The 22325-nt window shown below is 40.3% G+C and overlaps 1 protein-coding gene across 2 annotated transcripts in view; it reads left to right on the top strand.

The window, feature by feature from the left end:
- The first annotated feature begins 5615 nt into the window (after nucleotides 1-5615).
- MAN1 (LEM domain-containing inner nuclear membrane protein MAN1) overlaps nucleotides 5616-22325 on the top strand; it is a 60712-nt gene continuing 44002 nt past the window's right edge. The window contains exons 1-5 of one of the 2 annotated variants that reach the window (XM_045763495.2): nucleotides 5616-7001; nucleotides 15078-15112; nucleotides 16564-16752; nucleotides 18677-18875; nucleotides 20515-20588. In XM_045763495.2, the coding sequence (XP_045619451.2) occupies nucleotides 5684-7001; nucleotides 15078-15112; nucleotides 16564-16752; nucleotides 18677-18875; nucleotides 20515-20588 (1815 nt within the window). In that variant the 5' untranslated portion in view covers nucleotides 5616-5683. The remainder of the gene's footprint in view (nucleotides 7002-15077; nucleotides 15113-16563; nucleotides 16753-18676; nucleotides 18876-20514; nucleotides 20589-22325) is intronic. The other variant, XM_045763496.2, reaches the window with a different exon arrangement.

The following is a 22325-nucleotide window of genomic DNA, read 5'->3' as shown; positions in this document are numbered from 1 at the left end:
GGCTAACAACACTGGACGCTCTACAGTCAAGCCCAATCACTTGAGCTGGACGGTTGTGCGAGGGTATCTCCTCATGTAGGTCGGCGTTCAATCCTCGACCGAAAGTGGTTGGGCACCATTCCTTCCCCCGTCCTATCCAAAATCCTTATTCCTTGCCTGTGCTGTATAGTCGCCATGGCTTGGCGCTTCTGACAGTTCCCTTCCCTTGTTCTATGGCCCGCAATCGTTCCTGGTATGAGAGTCGACTTAGTTCTGAGGTGCTTTTTGTCGGCCGACGTTGAGCATTCACTAAAGCAGGCATGTCCTTCTGTATATGCAGAGGTCTCCATGCTTAGATAGAACAGTCCAAATGGAATGCACTAGAGATGTTTTCAGAGGCCACTGTTAATTGTTGGAAATGTCTCTCTTTATCGCACATAGATGCTGCAGAAATGCAAGCCAAGTTTCTCTAGTTATATGAAAATTCTGATAATAGGCGTCTTCACTCGTATTGCTTTAACATGTTTACAAACTACACCACTTTTGACGTCAGTATCTTGAGGTTATCTTGAGATGATTTCGGGGCTTTAGTGTCCCCGCGGCCCGGTCCTCGACCAGGCCTCCACCCCCAGGAAGCAGCCCGTGACAGCTGACTAACTCCCAGGTACCTATTTACTGCTAGGTAACAGGGGCATTCAGGGTGAAAGAAACTTTGCCCATTTGTTTCTGCCTCGTGGGGGAATCGAACCCGCGCCACAGAATTACGAGTCCTGCGCGCTATCTACCAGGCTACGAGGCCCCCTAATGTATACATGATGTAGTATGTATACTACATCATGTATACCTACATTAGAGACAAACCCTAGTAGTTCATGTAGTATTTTGTGTTTAATGCTCGGCTTAAACTCAGTTATAAGTATATCTGGGCATTTACGTTACCAGCCGATGTAGAGCTGACCAAATGTAAACTGTCATCAAAATTACTGGTATCGTGAATTTAGAGTCAACTCTATAACATAAATGTTTAATATTTCATCCAAATGATCTACTACCAGAATTTGTTGCCACATGTCCTCAGTTTGCTAATTGTAGGTATAGTAAATGCGGGTATGGTAACCTTTCCACTGCCGCTGCCCTGGATGGGGGAAGGATGGTGGTGTGCATAATAAGCAAATCAAATTATGAAACTAGTTCACCGCATATATAAATAGCTTAGCTTAGAGACTGTACTTGTGTACATTGTTCTCGAATAAACTGTTGATATAATCTTTACATTAAACAGTGTAACCAGTTTATCAAGACTGTAACTTGCTTAGCTCTAAGAATTTTGCGGTTCAGTTCCTGAACCTATTGTATATGGCTTTGTAACTTTTTTGTAACACGGGATGGGAATAGGGTGCATAACAAATGACTAAGAGAATATCACACCACTGTAATTTCTTTATGACAGTGTACTGCGCGTACTAGTGGCTTTACAAGAATGTAATTACTATGCTATGTATGTAGGGCCTGAGTCCCTGAGCCCATTATGTGCCTCTGTAACCCTTTCCACTACCGCCCACAAGATGGGTATAGGGTGCATAATAAATGAACTAAACTAACCAACTATCCTCACAATCCCAATGTACCTTTTGTATATATATAAATAAATAAATAAATAAATAAATAAATGAAATTAACTACACTGTAAACTGTTATGGCTTTGTCAGGAGTTGTCAGTTTGTTGTCGATGTAGGCAAATCTATGACCTCTTGTTCTTGAAGTTGTCTCCGGAATGCCTCCTAAACAATTTTGGCGATTCCCGTTACTACTTTGTATGTAGTGATCATATCGCCTATTTTTCTTCTATTTTAGTATTGTCATGCCTCTAACCTCTTGATTTTCAGTTTTGGAAGTCATTTTGTTGCATGTCTTTTCCGCTTGGGCTGGACGGTAGAGCGACGGTCTCGCTTCATGCAGGTCGGTGTTCAATCCCCGACCGTCCAAGTGGTTGGGCACCATTCCTTTCCCCCGTCACATCCCAAATCCCCTTCCAAGTGCTTTATAGTCGTAATAGCTTAGCGCTTTCCCCTGATAATTCCCTCCCTCCCTCCAGTTAATTGATATGTTTCTTGAGACATGGGCGCCATACAACAGCTGATTCCAACTTGTATCTCACAAAAGTCTTGAATAATTTCTTAAATATTTCACAATTCATGTATTTAAAGGCAATTATGAAATTGGAAAGCATAGCATAGGCTCCTTGTTGTTGTTGCTTTAGATTTAGCTACTCAGAACGAAATATCCACGTAGTAAGGGCTATACGAACGAACGAACTAAATATAGGACAAGGTACCCATTGGGGTGAGCTTTGAAGTGGGTATAGCTGAAGAATAGTCTGGGTGAGAGGAAACGTCGGAGTTGGAGAGACAGAGCCAGGGCTAGACCCAGCTGCACGGCGTAAAATGAGGCTTCCTGGACCTGACTGGCTTAGGCTAGGAGGCAGGGTTCCGAGGTAGGGGCGGCGATGTGAGGTCTTCTTTCCTCTTGATGTGTGGAGTCTTCTTTCTTCTTTGAAGCTGGAGTCTTCCGTCTTCTGTCTTCCATGTCGGTCCCTTCTGAAGGTTGCAGGGGTTCCACCACCTCAAAACGAGCAAGGAGGCAGCATTGGCTCGATAAAGATTGATAAAGATTAAGCCACCCAAGAGGTGGCACGGGCATGAATAGCCCGTAAGTGGTGGCGCTTTTGAGCCATTACCGCTTGTCAATGAATCGGGTCTATAATTAAGAGTTTTTTTTTCCCTGCTATCATTGTTGTAGATTGGAGCTATGTCTTTTTCCATATATGTCAAGATTCTTGTACACAAAGATGACTGAAAAATGAAGTGGGGTGCTCAGCACAGCTGCGTATTCTCTAAGAAGCCAAGGTGAAATTCCATCTGGGCCAACTGCTTTGTTTCTACCTAGCGTCTTGAACATTTTTTCCACTTCGTCTTGAGACACTTCTATGTATTCTAGGGGTGGAATACATGGTATTCTCTGATATTTTCATTGTGACTGGTTCTCTGAAAACTTTATTTTTCTTAAACACACTTTAAAAGTGTTCAGTTTTGTGTTTCATACATTTCCTTATCATTCTCCGTGAATCTATTCCCCATTTTCAACCTATGTGTTTTATCCTTTACATGCAATTTGCTTTTAATGAATTTATAGTTCTTTCTTGCTTTTTATTTCTGCAGCTCTGTCTTGGTATAAATTAAACAACACCTCAACCGCTTCTATTTTGTTCCCTCTTGTCTCCAAATTGAGTAGCCCCTTGGGAAAGTGCCCTCATTTAAAATATTATCTTCAAGTTTCATATCTGTTAATGTGAAAATCTCTGATATATTAAGCTGCATTATATCGTTTATCTCCAGTTTTTTTGTTTCTCACTCCGATATGTGATTTTCAGGAACATGTTTTCACTCCCTTTATCCTTTACTCCCCATTGCTCTAATAATTTTGTTGGTTTGGATTTATGTACCATTTTTCAGGTACAGGTTTTTTCAGGTTTCCAATCCCTATCACCTCATAAAAAAATTCTTATGCATTTAGACATTTGCTTCAGCGAGGTTTAGTTTTAAATTCTCTCTATCTTCCTTGGAAAGTCTATTAATGACTATTTTTCCATCCTCTTCATTTTGCCATTTCCTGGCATTCCTAAGCACTTGTGTCATTTGTTTCACTCCACTAAATATCACCCTTAAGGGGCGATTCTTATATTTTTCATATTTGCCTATCCTTCTAAAGTCAACTGACAATTTCTTTTGTTTTGAGACATGGCTATAAGTAACTCTGGGAATTTTCATTACGTGTTGATGTAGACCTAACCCTAATGTAAACTGTGTCAACAAAATTATTTGCACACCTTCCATCACTGTGATGGAATGTGAAAAGATACATGAATTCAGAGGCAGCTCTTATAACAAATGTTCAAGAAATGTGTAAATATTTCATTCAAAATAATCTACTACTAGAAATTTTCATATTCATGCATTACCTACAGTAAGCAAATTTTGGATACTTCGCTAAGATTTCGGGCAGCACATCATTATGAATGAAGTACTTACACATTTCTTGGACACTATTGATGGTGTTATCTCTAAATTCCGCGATTTTTTCACATTCCATTATATAATGACGCAAACTATGCGAAAGTTCTGCTGACAGAGTTTACATTTAGTCAAATCTACATCAGCAGATGTTACAAACTCCCAGAGGTACTTGTAGCCGAGCCTAAGCCTAGCAGTGGTAACATCTAGAAGTCTGCTAACCTTACTGGATGACCCATAGACGTGCGGTTCTTCCTGCATAATAGAATGATGATAGATGGAGTAACTGGTGTGAATTTCACTTTGCCTCAAGTCTCCGAAATTGAGTTGATGTTCCTGGGATATTGCTGCCCTCAGGCTGCTCAAAGGCAGTCCAAGTTGGTAATCAATTCCCTCTTTACGAGCACAAGTCTTGGCCAACTCATCAGTTCTGCTCTGAGACCTTTGTTGTCTTGTTCTAAATTGAGAAATTTTCCTTTATAAGCTTTTAGCAAATCTTCAATCACTAACCTGTCTAGAAAATCGCCTTCCTGTATTTGTTTCTGAGTAAAACTTTCGAAATCTGTCCCCCCTTGCTGTCTCCACTGACGATACTGTCCCGTCCGCCATCTTTGCTGATTTGATTGCGTCTGCTATGGTTCACTGACCCCCCCAAAAATTCCCCATATTCGTATATTTTTCTTAACAATCTCCACCTTGTACTAATGATCTCGGTACGTTTATGGTATCAGGAACACCATTTACATAGCTCTCTCCAGCACTACCACGCAGATATGACGCATATCATACCTCTTACGCCGCGTCGCCTGCTCCCTGTGGTAGACATTGCCTCTCCTATATCTTCTTTAATATAAATGGTCACAAATTGTTCAGCTGAGCAGTCTCAGCTAAGGTTTTTAGTTTATATTGTTAGTTAAACAAAGGATCATCAAATATTATCCCTAAAACATATATATATTTCACAATATTAGGATGATAAAGAGTCATATAATAATAAAATAATTACATTATTACATGAATTGTGTTTATTAGGGCCCACATAAATATATAAATACATTTCCCGGTAGTACAGTTAGGTTCGTTCTCGACGAATTCCGGGTTCGAATCCCGGGCGGGACAGAATTAGTTGGGTACAGTTCCTTTCACCTAATGTATCTGTTCACCTAGCAGTGAGTCGGTATTCAGGAGTTAGTCAGCTTGTTGTGGGGTTGCATCCTGGACGGGGTCAGTAATTCGACCTTAGGGAAGGGGGCCCCCCATAAAAGACAAACATGTATGAATACACTCTGGCTTCCTGTCCCCCGACACAATGAATTATCATTATTATTTCATTTTTAATAATTGTGAATGCCAAAGAAGCATAAATTTGTTGTAGTGTTTGTTCATTATATAATTCCATACAGAAGGATTTCACAGCCTGGCACATCCTGATCTCATTCCAAATATTCACCTTCCCCGCACAATAATTAATAATAAAAACATGAGAGAGCATTAAACCATGGTGTCAGGCTATTTTCGAATGTAGCGGGTTTTGAGTGGTGTTGCAATAGGTTAATGAAGACCTAGAGGGGAGACTTGGAACACAATTGGGCGCATTAGGAAACGGTGCGGGGCGTGAGGCGGCGGGTCAGCCGATGCTCAAGTGTCGCCCGTCGGCGGTGTGTCGGCCCTCTTGTGTGGCGGTGTTCGTAAACATGGCGTCCCACAAGTCGCTTACGGACGACGACCTTAGAAAGAAGTTGAAGGAATATGGCATCACGTCCCCTGTCACGGCGACCACGAGGAATATCTTGATCAAGAAGCTGAACCACGTCATAGCGAGCCAGAAGAAGGTGTCCGCCGCCAGCACCAGGTCCAAGAGGGCCTCCACTGCCAGCCAGCTTAACACATTCAGTTCAGACGAGGATGAAGATAACGATACTTCTGTCCATTCACAAGCGAACAGGTCGTTTAAGTTCTTAAGAAACAAAAGGGGATCGAGAGGAAATACAGATATAACTGTAAATAACAAAAATTATAGCATTAGTTGCCCTCAGTTAAGTAGAACGAGTGGGCGGCAGGGACGACCCTCGAGTAGTAGTAGTGGTAGTGGGATGAGGGAGGACGTGTGTAGAGAGCCCAGTGGCGGGGGTGTGTCAGTGTTGGCCCGTAGTGACTCCTATAGTGAAGCGGCTCATGGCCGCACTGCCTACTACCCAGTGTCTGCTCGCTCTGGCATCAGCCCTAGAGCCAAGATCCACGATGACTATGACACTGGCTCAGACTCTGACCTGGCAGACGGTGACGACTCCCTTGACACATCTGCCAGGATGGGCCCAACCTCGTATTTGTGGAATAATAATCGTGAAAGTGAGGTGCTGCCCAACAATAATTCCTACAAAGCCCCTACGTACCAGAATCACACATCGAGTGTCTCCTGTGATCGGTCGTTTAGTGTTTCGGATGTTGCCAGTAGGAGTAGAAAAGTTAATTCTTTCCTGGAAAATGGAGATTATGATAGAGATTGTCTGGAGGACGGTGCGAGTTTTTTAGGTGTAGCAGAATCTATTGTGACTCATGCGTCTCCTGGCAACCACGAACAAGTCCGAGTTGCCAATGGGAGACACCACAGTGAATCGAGCCAACACCTCGACCACTCACACAGTGTTGAGAGCACTTGGCATTATTCAGTCCCACTCTTGTTGTTAATTCTTCTTGCAGTTTTCTTTGGCGTGGTTGGTATGCTCTACGTCAACATGCGTATGCCTCTCCTACCCACGCTGTGTTCTGTGCCTGCCATGGTCCACCAGGCCATGGCTAATGTACCTGTGCCTTTTCTCACTTTCAATGAGCCTGAGAGTCAAGCCAAGGATGATGTTGCCCCACAATCATCACATTCATCACCACTCACAACTTCACATCACACCAGCAAAGCACCGCCGCCTCCAGAACCTGCACCGCCACATGCATCAGGTGAGGAGAAGTTGTTATATTGGGTGATTGTTGATATTTCCAGTATTGTTTAACAAATTCTCATAACTAATCCGTGGTTTGAATGTGTGTTGTTCAGGTGTGTTAACAATACTTTTTTTTTAATACAAATTTGGGTCAAGGAGACTTGATTTGTTCACAGAATTTAATAATTAGATGTAGACTTTACTGTTTAGTATAGGTCATTACGGTATTCTGTGTTCTGACCTAGTCTAATAATTTCAAAATCTTGCTCATATATATCACCCCCCATCCCTTCCCTGTCATTCACAGGGAAGACATGAGCAAGATTTTGAAACGATCAAACCAGGTCAAAAGAATGGTCGTAAGATGGAGAAGTTCAGAGTCGGAAAGGATATGTGCAAGTATTGGTTTGGCAACACTGTGGCAGATGAGTGAAATAAGCTGCCAACTAACATCAGAGGTAAATGGTATAGCTAGCTTCAAAAAATAGGCTCGGTTCTGTGGATACATAAGAGGATAAGGGGTTGGATCTAGATGGGTACTATCCAGAATGGGCCAACAAGCCTGCTGTAGTGACTCCTCCAACTTGTGTTCTTAAAACATATGCTGCATTTGATAAAAAAAAACAAAATTACAAAATTTCTTAGTTTTAAATAAATTTTTTCTTGCTCTAGGCAATGTGTGTAATATAAATAGGGCTAATGTTCCTCGATAAATCCATAATTTGATTGATTGTATAGCACATAGGCTGTCCTGTATTGTGCGGCTGTCATATATCTAATTTGGGATGTGTAGCAGGTGTGTGGCTGTGTTGTGTATCTTGTGTGACGTCACTTGATATGTTTTGTTGTATGCCATGTACTCGCCTAGTTGTGCTTGTGGAGGTTAAGCTTGGGCTCTTCAGTCCCACCTCTCAACTGTCAATCAACTGGTGTACAGGTTCCTGAGCCTATTGGGTTCTATCATATCTACATTTGAAACTGTGTATGGAGTCTGCCTCCACCACATCTCTTTCTAATGCATTCCATTTGTTAACTACTCTGATGTTCTTTCTAATATGTCCGTGGTTCATTTGGGTACGTACTCAGTCTCTATCTCTGTCCCCTAGTGCCCTCTGTGTTAAATAAACTTTATCTACCGTATCAAATTCTCAGATCTTGTATGTGGTGATCATGTCTTCCTTAACTCTTCTGTCTTCCAGCTATGTGAGATTTAATTCCCGTAATTTCTCCACATAGTTCATACCCCTCAGCTCGGGTACTAGTCTGGTGGCATACTTGCTTGATACCTGCTTGATGGGGTTCTGGGAGTTCTTCTACTCCCCAAGCCCAGCCCGAGGCCAGGCTTTAGATGAGAGTTTGATCCACCAGGCCGTTGCTTGGAGCGGCCCGCAGGCCTACATACCCACTACCCAGGGAGCCGGTCGGCCGAGCGGACAGCACGCTGGACTTGTGATCCTGTGGTCCTGGGTTCGATCCCAGGCGCCGGCGAGAAACAATGGGCAGAGTTTCTTTCACCCTATGCCCCTGTTACCTAGGAGTAAAATAGGTACCTAGGTGTTAGTCAGCTGTCACGGGCTGCTTCCTGGGGGTGGAGGCCTGGTCAAGGACCGGGCCGCGGTGACACTAAAAAAAAACCCCGAAATCATCTCAAGATAACCTCAAGATAACCACTATTGCCCAGTTGGTCCGGCACTTTTAGAAAACAATCTAGTTTTCTCTTGAAGATGTCCACGGTTGTTCCCACAATATTTTTTATACTCGCTGGGAGGATGTTGAACAACTGGGGACCTCTGATGTTTATACCGTGTTCTCTGATTGTGCCTATGGCACCCCTGCTCTTCACTGGTTCTATTCTGTATTTTCGTCCATATCGTTCACTCCAGTATGTTGTTATTTTACTGTGTAGATTTGGTACCTGGCCCTCCAGTATTTTGCATGTCTTTATTATTTGATATCTCTCGTCTCCTCTCTAGTGAGTACATTTGGAGAGCTTTGAGACAATTCCAATAATTTCAGAATGAATGAAGGTTGATACTTCAGAATGATACTGAAGCCTCATTATTTCACTCATTTCTTTGTTGTCATCTGTGAAAGTTCCATCAACTTTGCACAAGGACCCAATGCTGGGTGCAGTTTTTGTTCTTGTTTCTGCATATAAGAAAAAAGTATTTTGGGTTCCTCTCTTTCACTTGCGGCCTTTTGTTCTCTTTGCCTCTTGGATTTTATATTATTCTTTCAGCTTGAGCTCAATCATTTATATTTCCTCACATAGCCTTTCATTCCCTTTCCCTACATTCCCAGTGTGTTTGATATTAAAATTCTCAGCACTAAAACTATAGTACTACCAGTTACAATATTATTTAAGATGAATTCATATGCTGTACAGAATGTACGTACATCTTAATTTAACCTTTTAACATTTAAAGTGCAGTTAAAAAACATGTTGATTGTCAAGTGAAATGTGGTTTTCATTATACGACTTCCCATTTTATGTCAGTATTTGAATATCGATGTTGCCTTAGGGTTCCAGTAGCTCAGTAATGTCTTCGAGCAGTCATGAAAGGTTACAAGATAATTGGGTCGGTTGTTCTTCAGGTCCCTTGGTCTCCATCATTATCATGACCCTAGCACTTACCTGGGTCAGCGTAAATATCTTCACTGTATCCTAGCACTTACCTGGGTCAGCATAAAGATCTTCACTGTACCCTTGCACTTACCTGGGTCAGCATAAAGATCTTCACTGTACCCTTGCACTTACCTGGGTCAGCATAAAGATCTTCACTGTACCCTTGCACTTACCTGGGTCAGCATAAAGATCTTCACTGTACCCTTGCACTTACCTGGGTCAGCATAAGGATCTTCACTGTATCCTTGCACTTACCTGGGTCAGCATAAGGATCTTCACTGTATCCTAGCACTTACCTGGGTCAGCATAAAGATCTTCACTGTACCCTTGCACTTACCTGGGTCAGCATAAAGATCTTCACTGTATCCTAGCACTTACCTGGGTCAGCATAAGGATCTTCACTGTATCCTAGCACTTACCTGGGTCAGCATAAGGATCTTCACTGTATCCTTGCACTTACCTGGGTCAGCATAAAGAGCTTCACTCTGTAAAACTCTTTTTATTGTACTCTTTTTATGTTTTGCATACAGATTCCTGTTGAATATATTTCAGATGAAATTTTTTTTTTTTTTGTTCCCGACTCCCATTACACCTTGATGCAGATCAATTTCAGGAGTTCTGACTAGTGCCCAGACCAAAATGAGATATTTTTTAAATTGTTATAATTTTCAATACAAGTCTACAATTTCATAGGAGAAAACAAGTGCAATATTGAGTTTTTGCTTAAGATGGCAGCTATTATGGTAGCTGCACTTTAACCCTTAGACACTGGTTAACGCCAATTGCTAGACACTGGTTAATGCCAATTGTTGATTCACAGGATAATGTGGTTATCGTCATATGAAGATTTAGAAAATTATTGTCTGGGTTTCACATGTATGATGCAAATTTGGATATACATTTAATAGCTCTGTGGATGTAAATAAAGAAAAACAAGTGATAAAACAATCGGTGAAACAGAAAAAATCAGGTAGCCTCAGTAAAATCGAGTGCCAGACGCAGACTTAGTGCCTCCACCCAGTGAAACGATAAATATTCACTTATTTTTGTGTTTTTCGTATATTTCTACAAATTAATAATTCTATAATGAAAAATTATTTTGGGATATATTTATATTTTTTTGTGTATAGCCAGGTATGACCAATTCTCCATAACCATTGTCTAAGGGTTAAGGTTAAATTACAAAAGGCCATGGTCTCCATTGCACATGTATATCTTGAGGTTATCTTGAGATGATTTCGGGGCTTTAGTGTCCCCGCGGCCCGGTCCTCGACCAGGCCTCTACCCCCAGGAAGCAGCCCGTGACAACTAACACCCAGGTACCTATTTTACTGCTAGGTAACAGGGGCATAGGGTGGAAAAAAACTCTGCCCATTGTTTCTCGCTGGCGCCTGGAATCGAACCCAGGACCACAGGATCACAAGTCCAGGGTGCTGTCCGCTCGGCCGACCGGCTCCCTATGTATGCAAAAAAAAAAACAAAAAAAAGAAAACATTGACTGGAAAAGCTGTAACACATTAATATCATGTAGAAGCATGTACGTAGTACAGCTGTGTAAATGCAGTGCTGAACATACAGTATAATGATAATACTGTATACTGCTGTACTGCATGTAAGGAATCTTTTTATATTTTTATTGAAGAGAAGTGCTACTTGTACTATTGTGACCTTTGAGTGGGCTGTTGCTGTACTTGTAAAATTTGAATTAGCTGTGTATAACAATTGTAATCTTTGTATTCAGTACTGTATTGTATCATAAACAGTACTCATCACAGTGCCATGCTCCTTTGCCAGGCTGGTCACATTGATAGCATGTTGAAAAAAAATTGTTAAAGTTTTTCTACTCCCATATCCTGGCCTGTAGCTAGCCTTCCTTGGAACCAGTCTTTGTAAAGGCCCACATAGTTATCTATCACAGCCAGGCTGATCAAGTAACTCCAGCAGAACCATCACCAGTTCTTTTAAAAGCTTCCACTGTTGTTCCAATGACATTTCTTATATTTGTTGGCAGGAGGTTGAAGTATCATGGGCCTCTGATGTTTACTGTGTTCTCTAATCGTGCTTATAGTCCCCTGACTTTTCATTGGATTTATTTTTGCATTTCCTGTCATATTTACCAATCAAATATCTTGCACAGAAATACCTTCTCTCTCCAGTACTGTATGTTGTACTTTAATTTTGCCAATTTGGAATCTGACTAACTTTCATATGCATATTATGAAGTGTTTCTACCAGTTTTATAATGCTGCTTGTACAGTTTCAAATTATAAGGAGAATTTGTATTTTAAAGATTATCTCATATGAATCTATAGCAGCTTGTCTATTTGTATTTTTAGATTGCTGTGCATAGGTGACCCTTCACCCCCAAACAGTACATACCTAAGCACACATCCATCTGCACTTGCACTTCTTTTAAGGTTCTGAACAGAGTCAGTCAGGGCCTTGTATTGTATATCATTTATGTCAGACCAACTCTGGAATATGGGGCATCAGTTTTGAGTCTTTTATTTTGATAAATGCAGAAGGAGAAAGTCCCAAGTATGCTACCAGACTAATCCCAGAGCTGAGAGGCATGAGTTTCAAGGAAAGACTAAAGGAGTTAAACCTCACATCACTGGAGGAGAGAGAGAAGAAACAAGATAGACATGATCACTGCATACAATTTTTTAGGGGAATAGACAGTGCTGACAAGGGCACACTATTTAGGTTGGGTAGTACACAAACTAGAGGACACAGGTAATCTAAGAACCAAAGTGAGTTACAGGCACATTTAAAAAAAAAAATTGTCAGGATAATGTACAAATTGGGTGCATTACACAGTATTATTGTTGATGGGCTGGGGGCAGCTACAACATTGGTCTGTAGATACCCAGCCAGTCCAAGAGTAGCTGGAGAAACTTGACAAACCAGCAGGGCACCCAATGGGTTATCTTGAGGTTATCTTGAGATGATTTCGGGGCTTTTAGTGTCCCCGCGGCCCGGTCTTCGACCAGGCCTCCACCCCCAGGAAGCAGCCTGTGACAGCTGACTAACACCCAGGTACCTATTTTACTGCTAGGTAACAGGGGCATAGGGTGAAAGAAACTCTGCCCATTGTTTCTCGCCGGCACCCGAGATCGAACACAGGACCACAGGATCACAAGTCCAGTGTGCTGTCCGCTCGGCCGACCAGCTCCCTTAGCTCCATGGGTGCAAGCTGCACTGATTACAGATGTCCTACAAGGCATCATAACATTAAGAATTGAAATGGAGGAAACAGAATCCATTCTGAGCTCTAAATGTAAATATGACAAACCATTAGGTTCTAGAACCCATACAACAGTTGATGAAGGGTTGAGAGAGACCCTTCAGAGACTAGGAGCTGTAACTCATCCCCTGCAAGAATACCTAGGTGAGCACACCTTCACCCACACACACACACACAGTATCTACTCAGGCACCTCTCTCTTCCCTTCTGTCTCTCTACCTTCAGAGTAAACTATTCCTCTTCCTTCACCACTCAATTTGACTATCGGTCTGGGTTTCTTCCGCACCCCCCTTCCCCGAACCAAATAACAGTGCTACCCTTTATTAATGCCTGTCTTCAAACATGCCTGCCTCCCTCTACCCCCACCCCATCCTCTCCCATCACCCAGCCAGCAGTCTTGCATCATCACATTCCCTGGAGCACTGTGGGTCTTGTTGTGGTGATCAGCTGATACACCTGGGGAGAATGTGCCGGCAGATATGTGGGTCGAGAATGGTGGTGCCAGTGGATAACATTGGTCAGAATATTAAGTGTCAGGCGTTGCAGCTGGGCACAATAGGTGTTGGTAGTCACAACTTACCTGCATGGCAGGTGTCAGTAGATACACCTGACCATCATGGTGTCAGTAAGTGCACCTAACCAGCATGGTAAGTGTTGGTAAGAGGCAACTGGCCAGCATAGTGTCAGTAGATGTAGCTGGCCAGCATAGTGTCAGTAGATGTAGCTGGGCAGCATAGTGTCAGTAGATGTAGCTGGGCAGCATAGTGTCAGTAGATGTAGCTGGGCAGCATAGTGTCAGTAGATGTAGCTGGCCAGCATAGTGTCAGTAGATGTAGCTGGCCAGCATAGTGTGTGCCAATAGAAGTGGTCAACAGGACAGTAATGTCAGTTGGTGTCTGAACCAGAATGAATACGTTTTTGTAGTTTTGTCAAATATGTCAATTTATAAAACATGAATTTTACCATGAATATTTTCTCATTACAGATGATTATTATAGAATACGCACATCAGTGATGTGCTTTCCCAAGGACTTCATTCATATTCCACACTTGTCTTCCTCAAATTCACCAAGCCTCTCGGGGTTACCTTTCACAGCTAGCCACTGCCTTTCATAAACCAAACACCTCTTGTCAGCCAGCACAATTTACGCTGCTTAATGGTATGCCTGTACTTACCCAACGCTGGCCTGATTATATATGTAGCTTGAAAACACCTAGAATGCACCGTGTTCTTTCACTAATTCACTTTCAAAAGATTAAGTTTGGATAATTTTATTTATGAACACTGAAACTCTCTGGCCATATTTAAATAACTGTTGGTATCTTTCAGCATATAATATTGTCATTCGTAGGAAAGCTGCACAATAAATAATATTAAGTCATCAAATACACTCTTGTTTTGTCATTATTTATGTGTTCTGTAGTGACTCATTCTTTCTTTATACAATTCCTCATCCGTAAGTGTTGGAGTTCCTAACAACACTGTTTTTATCGATGCAACACTGACTTTCACTGATTTTAAGCATTAGCAGAAAGTTAGTAGCATTTTCCATATTTAGTGGACATCCAGGTAGCCTTCATGGATTAGACAATGGAACCTTCTGAGTGCTAAATACAACCTACATGAGACCCCATATAGGGGTAGGAGGGGTAGGACTGCATACTTAAGTGCTTGAGAACTCAAGCACACTTAATGTCTTCCCAGACCCAATGGGTCTTGGTTTTAAGAATCTTGTGCAGCCCCTAAGGCTTATAGCAAAACTTCTTTTAGGCTATATCTTCTTGGAGGTCCTCTAACATCACAACAAATTTGCCTAAGTTTTTGTTTAACTGTATCCAAATACAATACTGGAGAGGCAGACATATACAAAACAGAGAAGCTGCATAACTTGTGAACTGATGCAGTGTTTGTTGTATTTTTGTTTAGTATTGTGTTGAGAGATGTATAGAGGTGTGAGTTACATGTGGCTGCGAGAGTTAATAAATGGGCGTTCACATTTCTTTTTTTTTTTTTTTTTGCAGGCCTCAACTTCTGTACATGTTTCACATGTATATATTATTTTATATTGGTGCATGTAGGTAACATTTTATTAAGAGTACAGTACAATATTTTTTACCGAGTTAAAGTATTTAAAAAAACACTCAGTAAAGGTAATTGTATCTGTATTACATTTGTCCTAATGCACAACTGGTAACTGAACATCTTCTCTCTGTTTCAGAAATTAAGTTTCCAGTATGCAATGAAAAAACAAAGGTAAGATTGTTTTCTTTTTAGCTATGTCAATATTTTGTTTATAAAATACTATATTTGAATAGCAGGTTTTATTTTCATTATTTAGTTGTAAAGTTTCTCCTGTTGTGTATTATGAGATGTGTTGGGTTAAGTTGTAGATGCTCAATACGTCTGCTTATAAACATTATTCTGTGTTTTGATTGGAAACAATGGTTGTAAACATCTAAAAAAATTTAGTCTGGTATAAATTATTAATCTTTACATTCTTAAAACTGTTCCATTGTGTATTGCATTCTTCCATTTTAGCTTTTTACCAGTATGTAGAACAAGCCATCATCTACTTTGCAACAAGTTCAAATATTGCTGGGTTTGGGGTATATAGATAACCACAGGCTATCCTAACACTTCTGAACCTAAACGTGTTGAAACAACCTGTTTGGTCTGAAAAAGTATTTATCTTTATTATTATTATTATAATACCCCTCCATAAATACCAAGTACAATTTTTAATGTTGTAATATTTTAACACAATATAGGTAATATATATTAGATACAGTACCATTAATGGCCATCTATTTTCCATGATCTGTTGGCAAATTTGACTGAGCATAATACTTTTTTGTCATGTCATTTGGTGAATATCTTCCAGGAGAACCTAACTGTATAGAGTTTTCACTTGTACAGTATATCCAAAATTTCCCTTGCTCCAGCCTTTAATTTTTTTTTTAAGGTAGTACCATGGTTTCAGATGAATGTAACAAATCAAACTCGAAAGGAAAACTAACCATACAGCTTTGTTTTAACAATGCCAAAAGATTTTCCTACGACACTAACTTTCTTTTCTAAGGTTGCAAATTCAGGAAAAGCATTAAAAAGTTTGTCGGAGCCATGCGTAAGAAGATAATATTCACACACTTTTTCCATGCTGTATGGGCAAAGTTGACAAAGCAAAATTCAAAGTTCAATCTTTCACAAGATGGATATGTACCCAGCTAGCGAGTTTTCACCATCACTGTCATTTTGCTCCATAGTCAGAATGCCCAGATTCTAAACCTTACTTTTCAATGGTAAGGACTCTCGGTGAACAAAAACACATCAGACTCAAAATGAAAACTGACCATATAATTTTGTTTTAACTATGCCCACTGGCTTTCTTGTGGCCCAAATTGTTTTGTTTGGTCATGTTTTCTCCCAACTCACTTGTGGTTAAATGTTTTTGTTCCAAGGTGGAGGCATAATTTACAGAATCTGAAGTTGTTCTTGCTTTGCTGCTGTTCTCTCGTTATTACCACCTCTTCACTACAGGCAGTTTATAAAAGTTTATTCAGTATATAATTCTTGGGTAATAGAAATTGTGTGTGGAGGTAAAAATAATGTGAACATTTGTAAAATTAAGGCAATTTATATGGTTTAGACAAGTATTGAATTTATATTTTTGTCATTGTAACCATTGTATTGACCACTTTTTACAGATTGAACAGATTGATTGCCTGACAGTACAAGAGATAGGCTCGGTTCAGCCACTCCTTGGTAGACTGGAGGATGTCTTGCTGCCTGCTCTACACCGTCATGCCGGGTTGTATCAATGTGGAGACACACTGTTGAAATATATACCAGTAGATGAAATAAAGGATCTTTTTAATCAACAAGATTCTTCACAGGTAATTTTTTATTTGTTTGCCTTTTTTGGTTCTGATATTAGTTAAGCTTCTGCTCTGTGGACAATAATGGTTTGGAGGGTGGCTGTACTGCTGTCACAAATGATCAATTGTGTGCCCTATTTTAATATTGTATGTATTTCATATCTCTTTCATATTCAGTATTTTGTATTGGAAGGTACTTTTTGTACTGCTGGAAGGTAATTATTTGGTAATTTGGAAGGTAATTATTTGTACTGCTACAAATAATGGCCACCAGCTTTAGTAATTTCACTCAAGCCTTATGTTTTACCAAGGTACCATTCAACAATACTGTACCATAAACATTGCAGGACATTAAAAATACTGTATAATAATACAGTATTTTTAATGTCCTGCATGTGCCTGGAAATGTTATTAATATGGAAAAAGCCCCTATAATTTTCAAACTGGGTTTTCATGAATGAACTGTATATAATGTACATTGTACAAGAGCAAAGATGAAACCGTTGACAATGGTATAGAGAACCAAAGGAAAGTCATAATTATCCAATTGATGTATGAGGCCATCCATCCTAGTTGTGAAAGATGTATGCAAGATTGCTAGTTGGACTAAGTTAGATCATAAACGGTTGGAGAAAATGAACTTGAAGAAGGCAAGTTCGGGAAAATATTGCCCCTATAGGCAATATTTTCGCCTATAGGGGCTAGACTGGTATTTAACTTAGGGAGCCGCAACCTGTGTCCTCGTAGGATTAAGTACCAAGCAGGCCTTGAGTTTTAAATTTGGGGAGATTTCGTTCAGTCTTGTCCCTCGCTGACGTGGGGGGTGAATAGTATGCCAGAGAACACTGGACGAGGAAACTTTAGATAGATATATGTAACAATTTGTACTGAAGTGTGACGTCAGTCACATATGGTACAATGAAGACCTTTGTGGGAATGTGTATATGTAATGTATAAATATAATGTGTGTAGTGTATGAATATAATGTATGTACAGTAGTGTATGAGTATAATGCCTGGCCAGGTCGAACCTGGCACCGGGCTGGGCTTGGAGTAGAACTACACCCGAAACCATGACCAGGTATGCTCCAGGTAATACATGTATGAATAGAATTTGTCATATGAATACAATGTATGTATATAATTATGATTATAATGTATGTCATATATGAATACTGTATAATACATGTATGTAATTAGGAATATAATGCATGTATTTAATACTGTATATATGTATGTCTACACATGTACCATATATGTATAATGTATGTCTACACATGTACCATATATGTATAATGTATGAATGTAGTCTGGATGTAATGTATAAATATGTGTGTGTGTGTATATATAATCATTTCTGGCTTTGGCTTCCCTGAGCTATCCTGGCTAATATATATATTATTAGACTTTGGCATCAGTCAGTGTGAATGGAATTCTAGGCCTACTGGGGGAGCACGAGCCAGAACCTGGCCCTCTCAGAGAGGTATGAGGAGCAATGGCCTATAGTAGTGCACATGAGTTTGGAGCATTCTATATCTGCCATCGACCAGGCCAGGCACCCAGAAAGGTAAGCGCCTCGAAACAAACCCTTATTCTAGTTAAAACTACTACTGAAAGCTAATGAGTGGACAGAACTCCCCTATTGAAAAACGAGCATTATGTTACACTTGCCGTGCTTTTTGTCTGCGCAGTTTTGCTGTGCTTTTTGTCTGCCCTTCCCCCTCCCCCCCCCTCTCCCCTCACTGGGAGGGGGAAAGGGGAGCCCCAGACCCCTTGCGCCGGCTATCCACCGGTCAGTTCTCGGCTGATGTGTTTGAGGCTTGATTGTGTGGCTCCAGCTCCTGATTCTGTGTTGTGCTGTGCCTGAAATTTGTCCTATTTTAATATTGTTGGGTGTATTTCATATGCTTTATATATAATATATTGTAAATTTATTTTTGCAGGAACTTTCATGCAGTGTTGAAGGCATCAATGCCCTGGGCAAATTGGTGGAGCTGAATAGCCACTGGGGCCTTGAAGCAGTTAGGGGAGAAAATAAGGCATTATTAGGCTTGTCTTTGTCTTCCCAGCCTACATACATCCTCTGCCACATCACCACAGCCATTTACTCCTTCTTTTATATGCTGATGGGCATTATAACAGGTCAGTATACTATGTTACTGAAACGTACTGTATTTACCCAGCCAAGGATAAACTCGGTGAAACGTAGGAGTACCAAAAGAAGAATTGTGGAAATGGAAATCTTTGAGAGAATGCAGCCATTTTCATAGCAAATTTGGTTTATGAAATGATACATAAAGAACTTTGAATAAGCTGATGGCAGCAAAATATTTCCCAGATATGCATACAATATTAGATTTTCCAGATTATATATCTACATACTTTTTTTTTTTTTTTTCTGAATACCTTGGTTTACTGTACAGTAGTTTGGTGAACCAGGTATGTAAATTCAGACCAAAATGTCTACAATGTAACCAGAGATTTGCTGAATGAAGTCTGTATTATATCTGTGTACAGTAATTATGTTAGGTCTGGTTAGTGAATATAAATCATATTAACTATATTTTGAATTCTGTAACAACTCTTCATTAATGACAATTGCAGTACACTCCCTCTCCACAACAATATGAAGCAGTTGGAAAATGCATGAAATGGTGAAATAGTTCTAAACAGAAGTACACTTACATCGCATCAGGCTTGGATACCTGATGCGGCTTGGATTGGATTTTCCATGTACATGGGAAATAGGCTTACAGGTTCCAGATGAGAGGAAATGTCAGCACTGTGGAGAAATGCCTGTCAGACCACTGGAACATTATCTAACACAGTGCACAGTTACAAACCCAATAAGATTTTAACTTAGATTCAACAGAGCAGTTGTTGTTGTTAAACACATTGAGCAAAATCTTACTGAAGCAACCATACGAGTCATAACTTCTCACACTTTGCCCAAGTAAAACGGAAACAAGCAACACTTAGTGGGCCAGCCAGAGGCTTAGGACCTACGCAGGAATTTCCCTTAAAAAAAAATTCTTTGGCTTTACTGCATTCTTGCCGATCATAAGTTATTATGTATAAAATATTGATAAGAATAGACATGGTAGTTCAAAGAAACTTCTTATATTAATCCAGAAAAGGACGAGGACGTGTGTTGAAGTTAGAAATGCAGGCAAGTCGGGAGACATAAGTTTGCATACACTGTGTAGATGGACAAGTGGAATGCATTGAATGAAATAGAGGAAGCCACATTCATCCACAACTTTTAATTGAAACAGGTCAAGAGAATTAGAATGTCTCCCTGCTTCTAAATAAAGCAGCAAGACAATTTTAGAAATTGTTGCATTGATGCACAAAGGTTGACAAAGGTCTGGCATATGAGCAGTAACGGGAGGATGCCCCGGTCCTGCCTTGTGGAACAACAGACAGTTCTCTGCTGGGAAAACTGAAAATATCACCCAGATGTTCTGGGATGCCTGGTAAAGTCAGGGAGGAGAGTAAACAATAGCTTGACAGAAGCAGGGCTCTCCTGTATTCCAGATGACACATTGGCAACACTAGGAACTAACAAGTTCCAGTTTTGTTTTTGTTTATGTTCTGTAATACTGTGTATATCGACATTGGGTTTTGAAATGCAGGAAATCAAAAGCTATAAAGATTTGTTATATATGGGATGAAACCTAGACTACAAATTATATTTGTTATTTTGATGCGCTGTCACAAAATATCATGCAAAATGTAACTTGCTTACTAATGTTAATTGGTAATATTTTTATCATTTCAGTTATTTTGACTGCTTGGTTAGCATTCTACTGCGTGCGCTATCACAAACGCAAAGCAGAGGAGGAAAAACAACAGGTATATTTCTTTGCTTCTAAATCTTTTTTTAAAAACATTACCATAGTTTGTATGACTACTAGTTCATTATTACTATTTTGGCCATTTTGCTTAAGGTTTGAGGTGCTGGTGTCCCTTAATAGGACACATGTATAGTCTCTAATACACACATCATTAAACACAACAGCATTGACTATTATTAATTTTCTTTTGGATATTTTCCACTCTATGCAAATATTTTCTACCATCTGGAGGGTGAAGAAACACTAAACCACTTTTTTTTTTTTAATTTTTATTGTTCGACATTTCGTCAGTAATATGACATCTTCGGGAGTGTACACTGTTGCACTAACACAATTATACTGAGCTTACAAGGAGAAATCCAGACATTTATAAGTGTGGGGTACACCTAGCTCTACGATTCACCTAACCCCCTTAATCGTAGGGAGGGGCGAAGAGTAGGGTGAGGTGATTGTTGCCTGACTCTGGGTTCTAGCTGTCCACCAGATCTTACATCTTCTCTCTGGATCAGTGGAGGACCATCTAACAGTTGTATGCCCAAAGTTGAATTCATCTGGATGTTTATTACTGGCATCAGCTCCCAAATGAACACTTCAAGCATACGAAGCCTCCTACGATCATCGGTGCGTGCGAGTACTGTCGTATCTTTCACTATGTCTTGGCATTTCAGGATGGTGTTGTGGTATTGAGAATGATGTTGCTTAATACCTCCATCTTGCAAATGAAATTTACGAACTTAAATGAATCCACCAAATTGTTGAGAACAATGATTACAGCAATACAGAATTCGACGAAATCGTAAAAATGAAGCTAGGCCGCCATGTGATTGAGGATAATCAGGCCCCCAGGTGTGCAAAATCAGACCCCCAAGAGAAGACATTGTAGTGTATTATAAAAATACATTTACTCAGGCATACAGAAAGGATGAGAAGGTGATAAGTTCTGAATATCAAATAATACACACGTGGAAGATACTGGAGGGCCAAGTACCAAATCTACACAGTAAAATAACAACATACTGGAGTGAATGATATGGAAGAAAATGCAGAGTAGAACCAGTGAGGAGCAGGGGTGCCATTGGCACAATCAGAGAACACTGTATAAACATCAGAGGTCCGTGGTTGTTCAACATCTTTCCAGCGAGCATAAGAAATATTGCCAAAGCAATTGTGGACATCTTCAAGAGAAAACTAGATCATTTTCTCCAAGGAGTGCCAGATCAATCGGGCTGTGGTGGATATGTGGGCCTGCGGGCTGCTCCAAGCAACAGCCTGGTGGACCAAACTCTCACAAGTTAAGCTTGGCCTTAGGCCGGGCTTGGGGAATAGAACAACTCCCAGAATCTCATCAACCAGGTATCAACCTGATACGAGATATTATAGGAATTGCAAACCTTGCGGTGAAAATCTAAGGGTTTGTCCTGTCATTTATTACAACAACCGTTGATCATCTTCCCTCATTATGAGAAGTAACATCTCTGCCTCCTTTGACAAACTGAGGAGTACTAATGTAGTGTATCGTTACAAATGTAGCTTTGGAGACTGTGCGGTCCGAAGTATATGCTATATTGAACATACCACAAATACATGAGTAGACGTCTTGCACTTCATTTGCAAGACGGAGGTATTAAGCAACATAATTCTCAATACCACAATACCATCCTGAATCCCTAAGACATAGCGAAAGATACGACAGCAATCGCACAAATTGACGATTGTAGGAGGCTTCGTACACTGG

This window comes from Procambarus clarkii, chromosome 65 (assembly GCF_040958095.1).
Source record: "Procambarus clarkii isolate CNS0578487 chromosome 65, FALCON_Pclarkii_2.0, whole genome shotgun sequence".
Lineage (NCBI taxonomy): Eukaryota > Metazoa > Arthropoda > Malacostraca > Decapoda > Cambaridae > Procambarus > Procambarus clarkii.
Note: the sequence above shows the minus strand (reverse complement) of the source record. Positions and strands in the feature narration are given on the sequence as shown.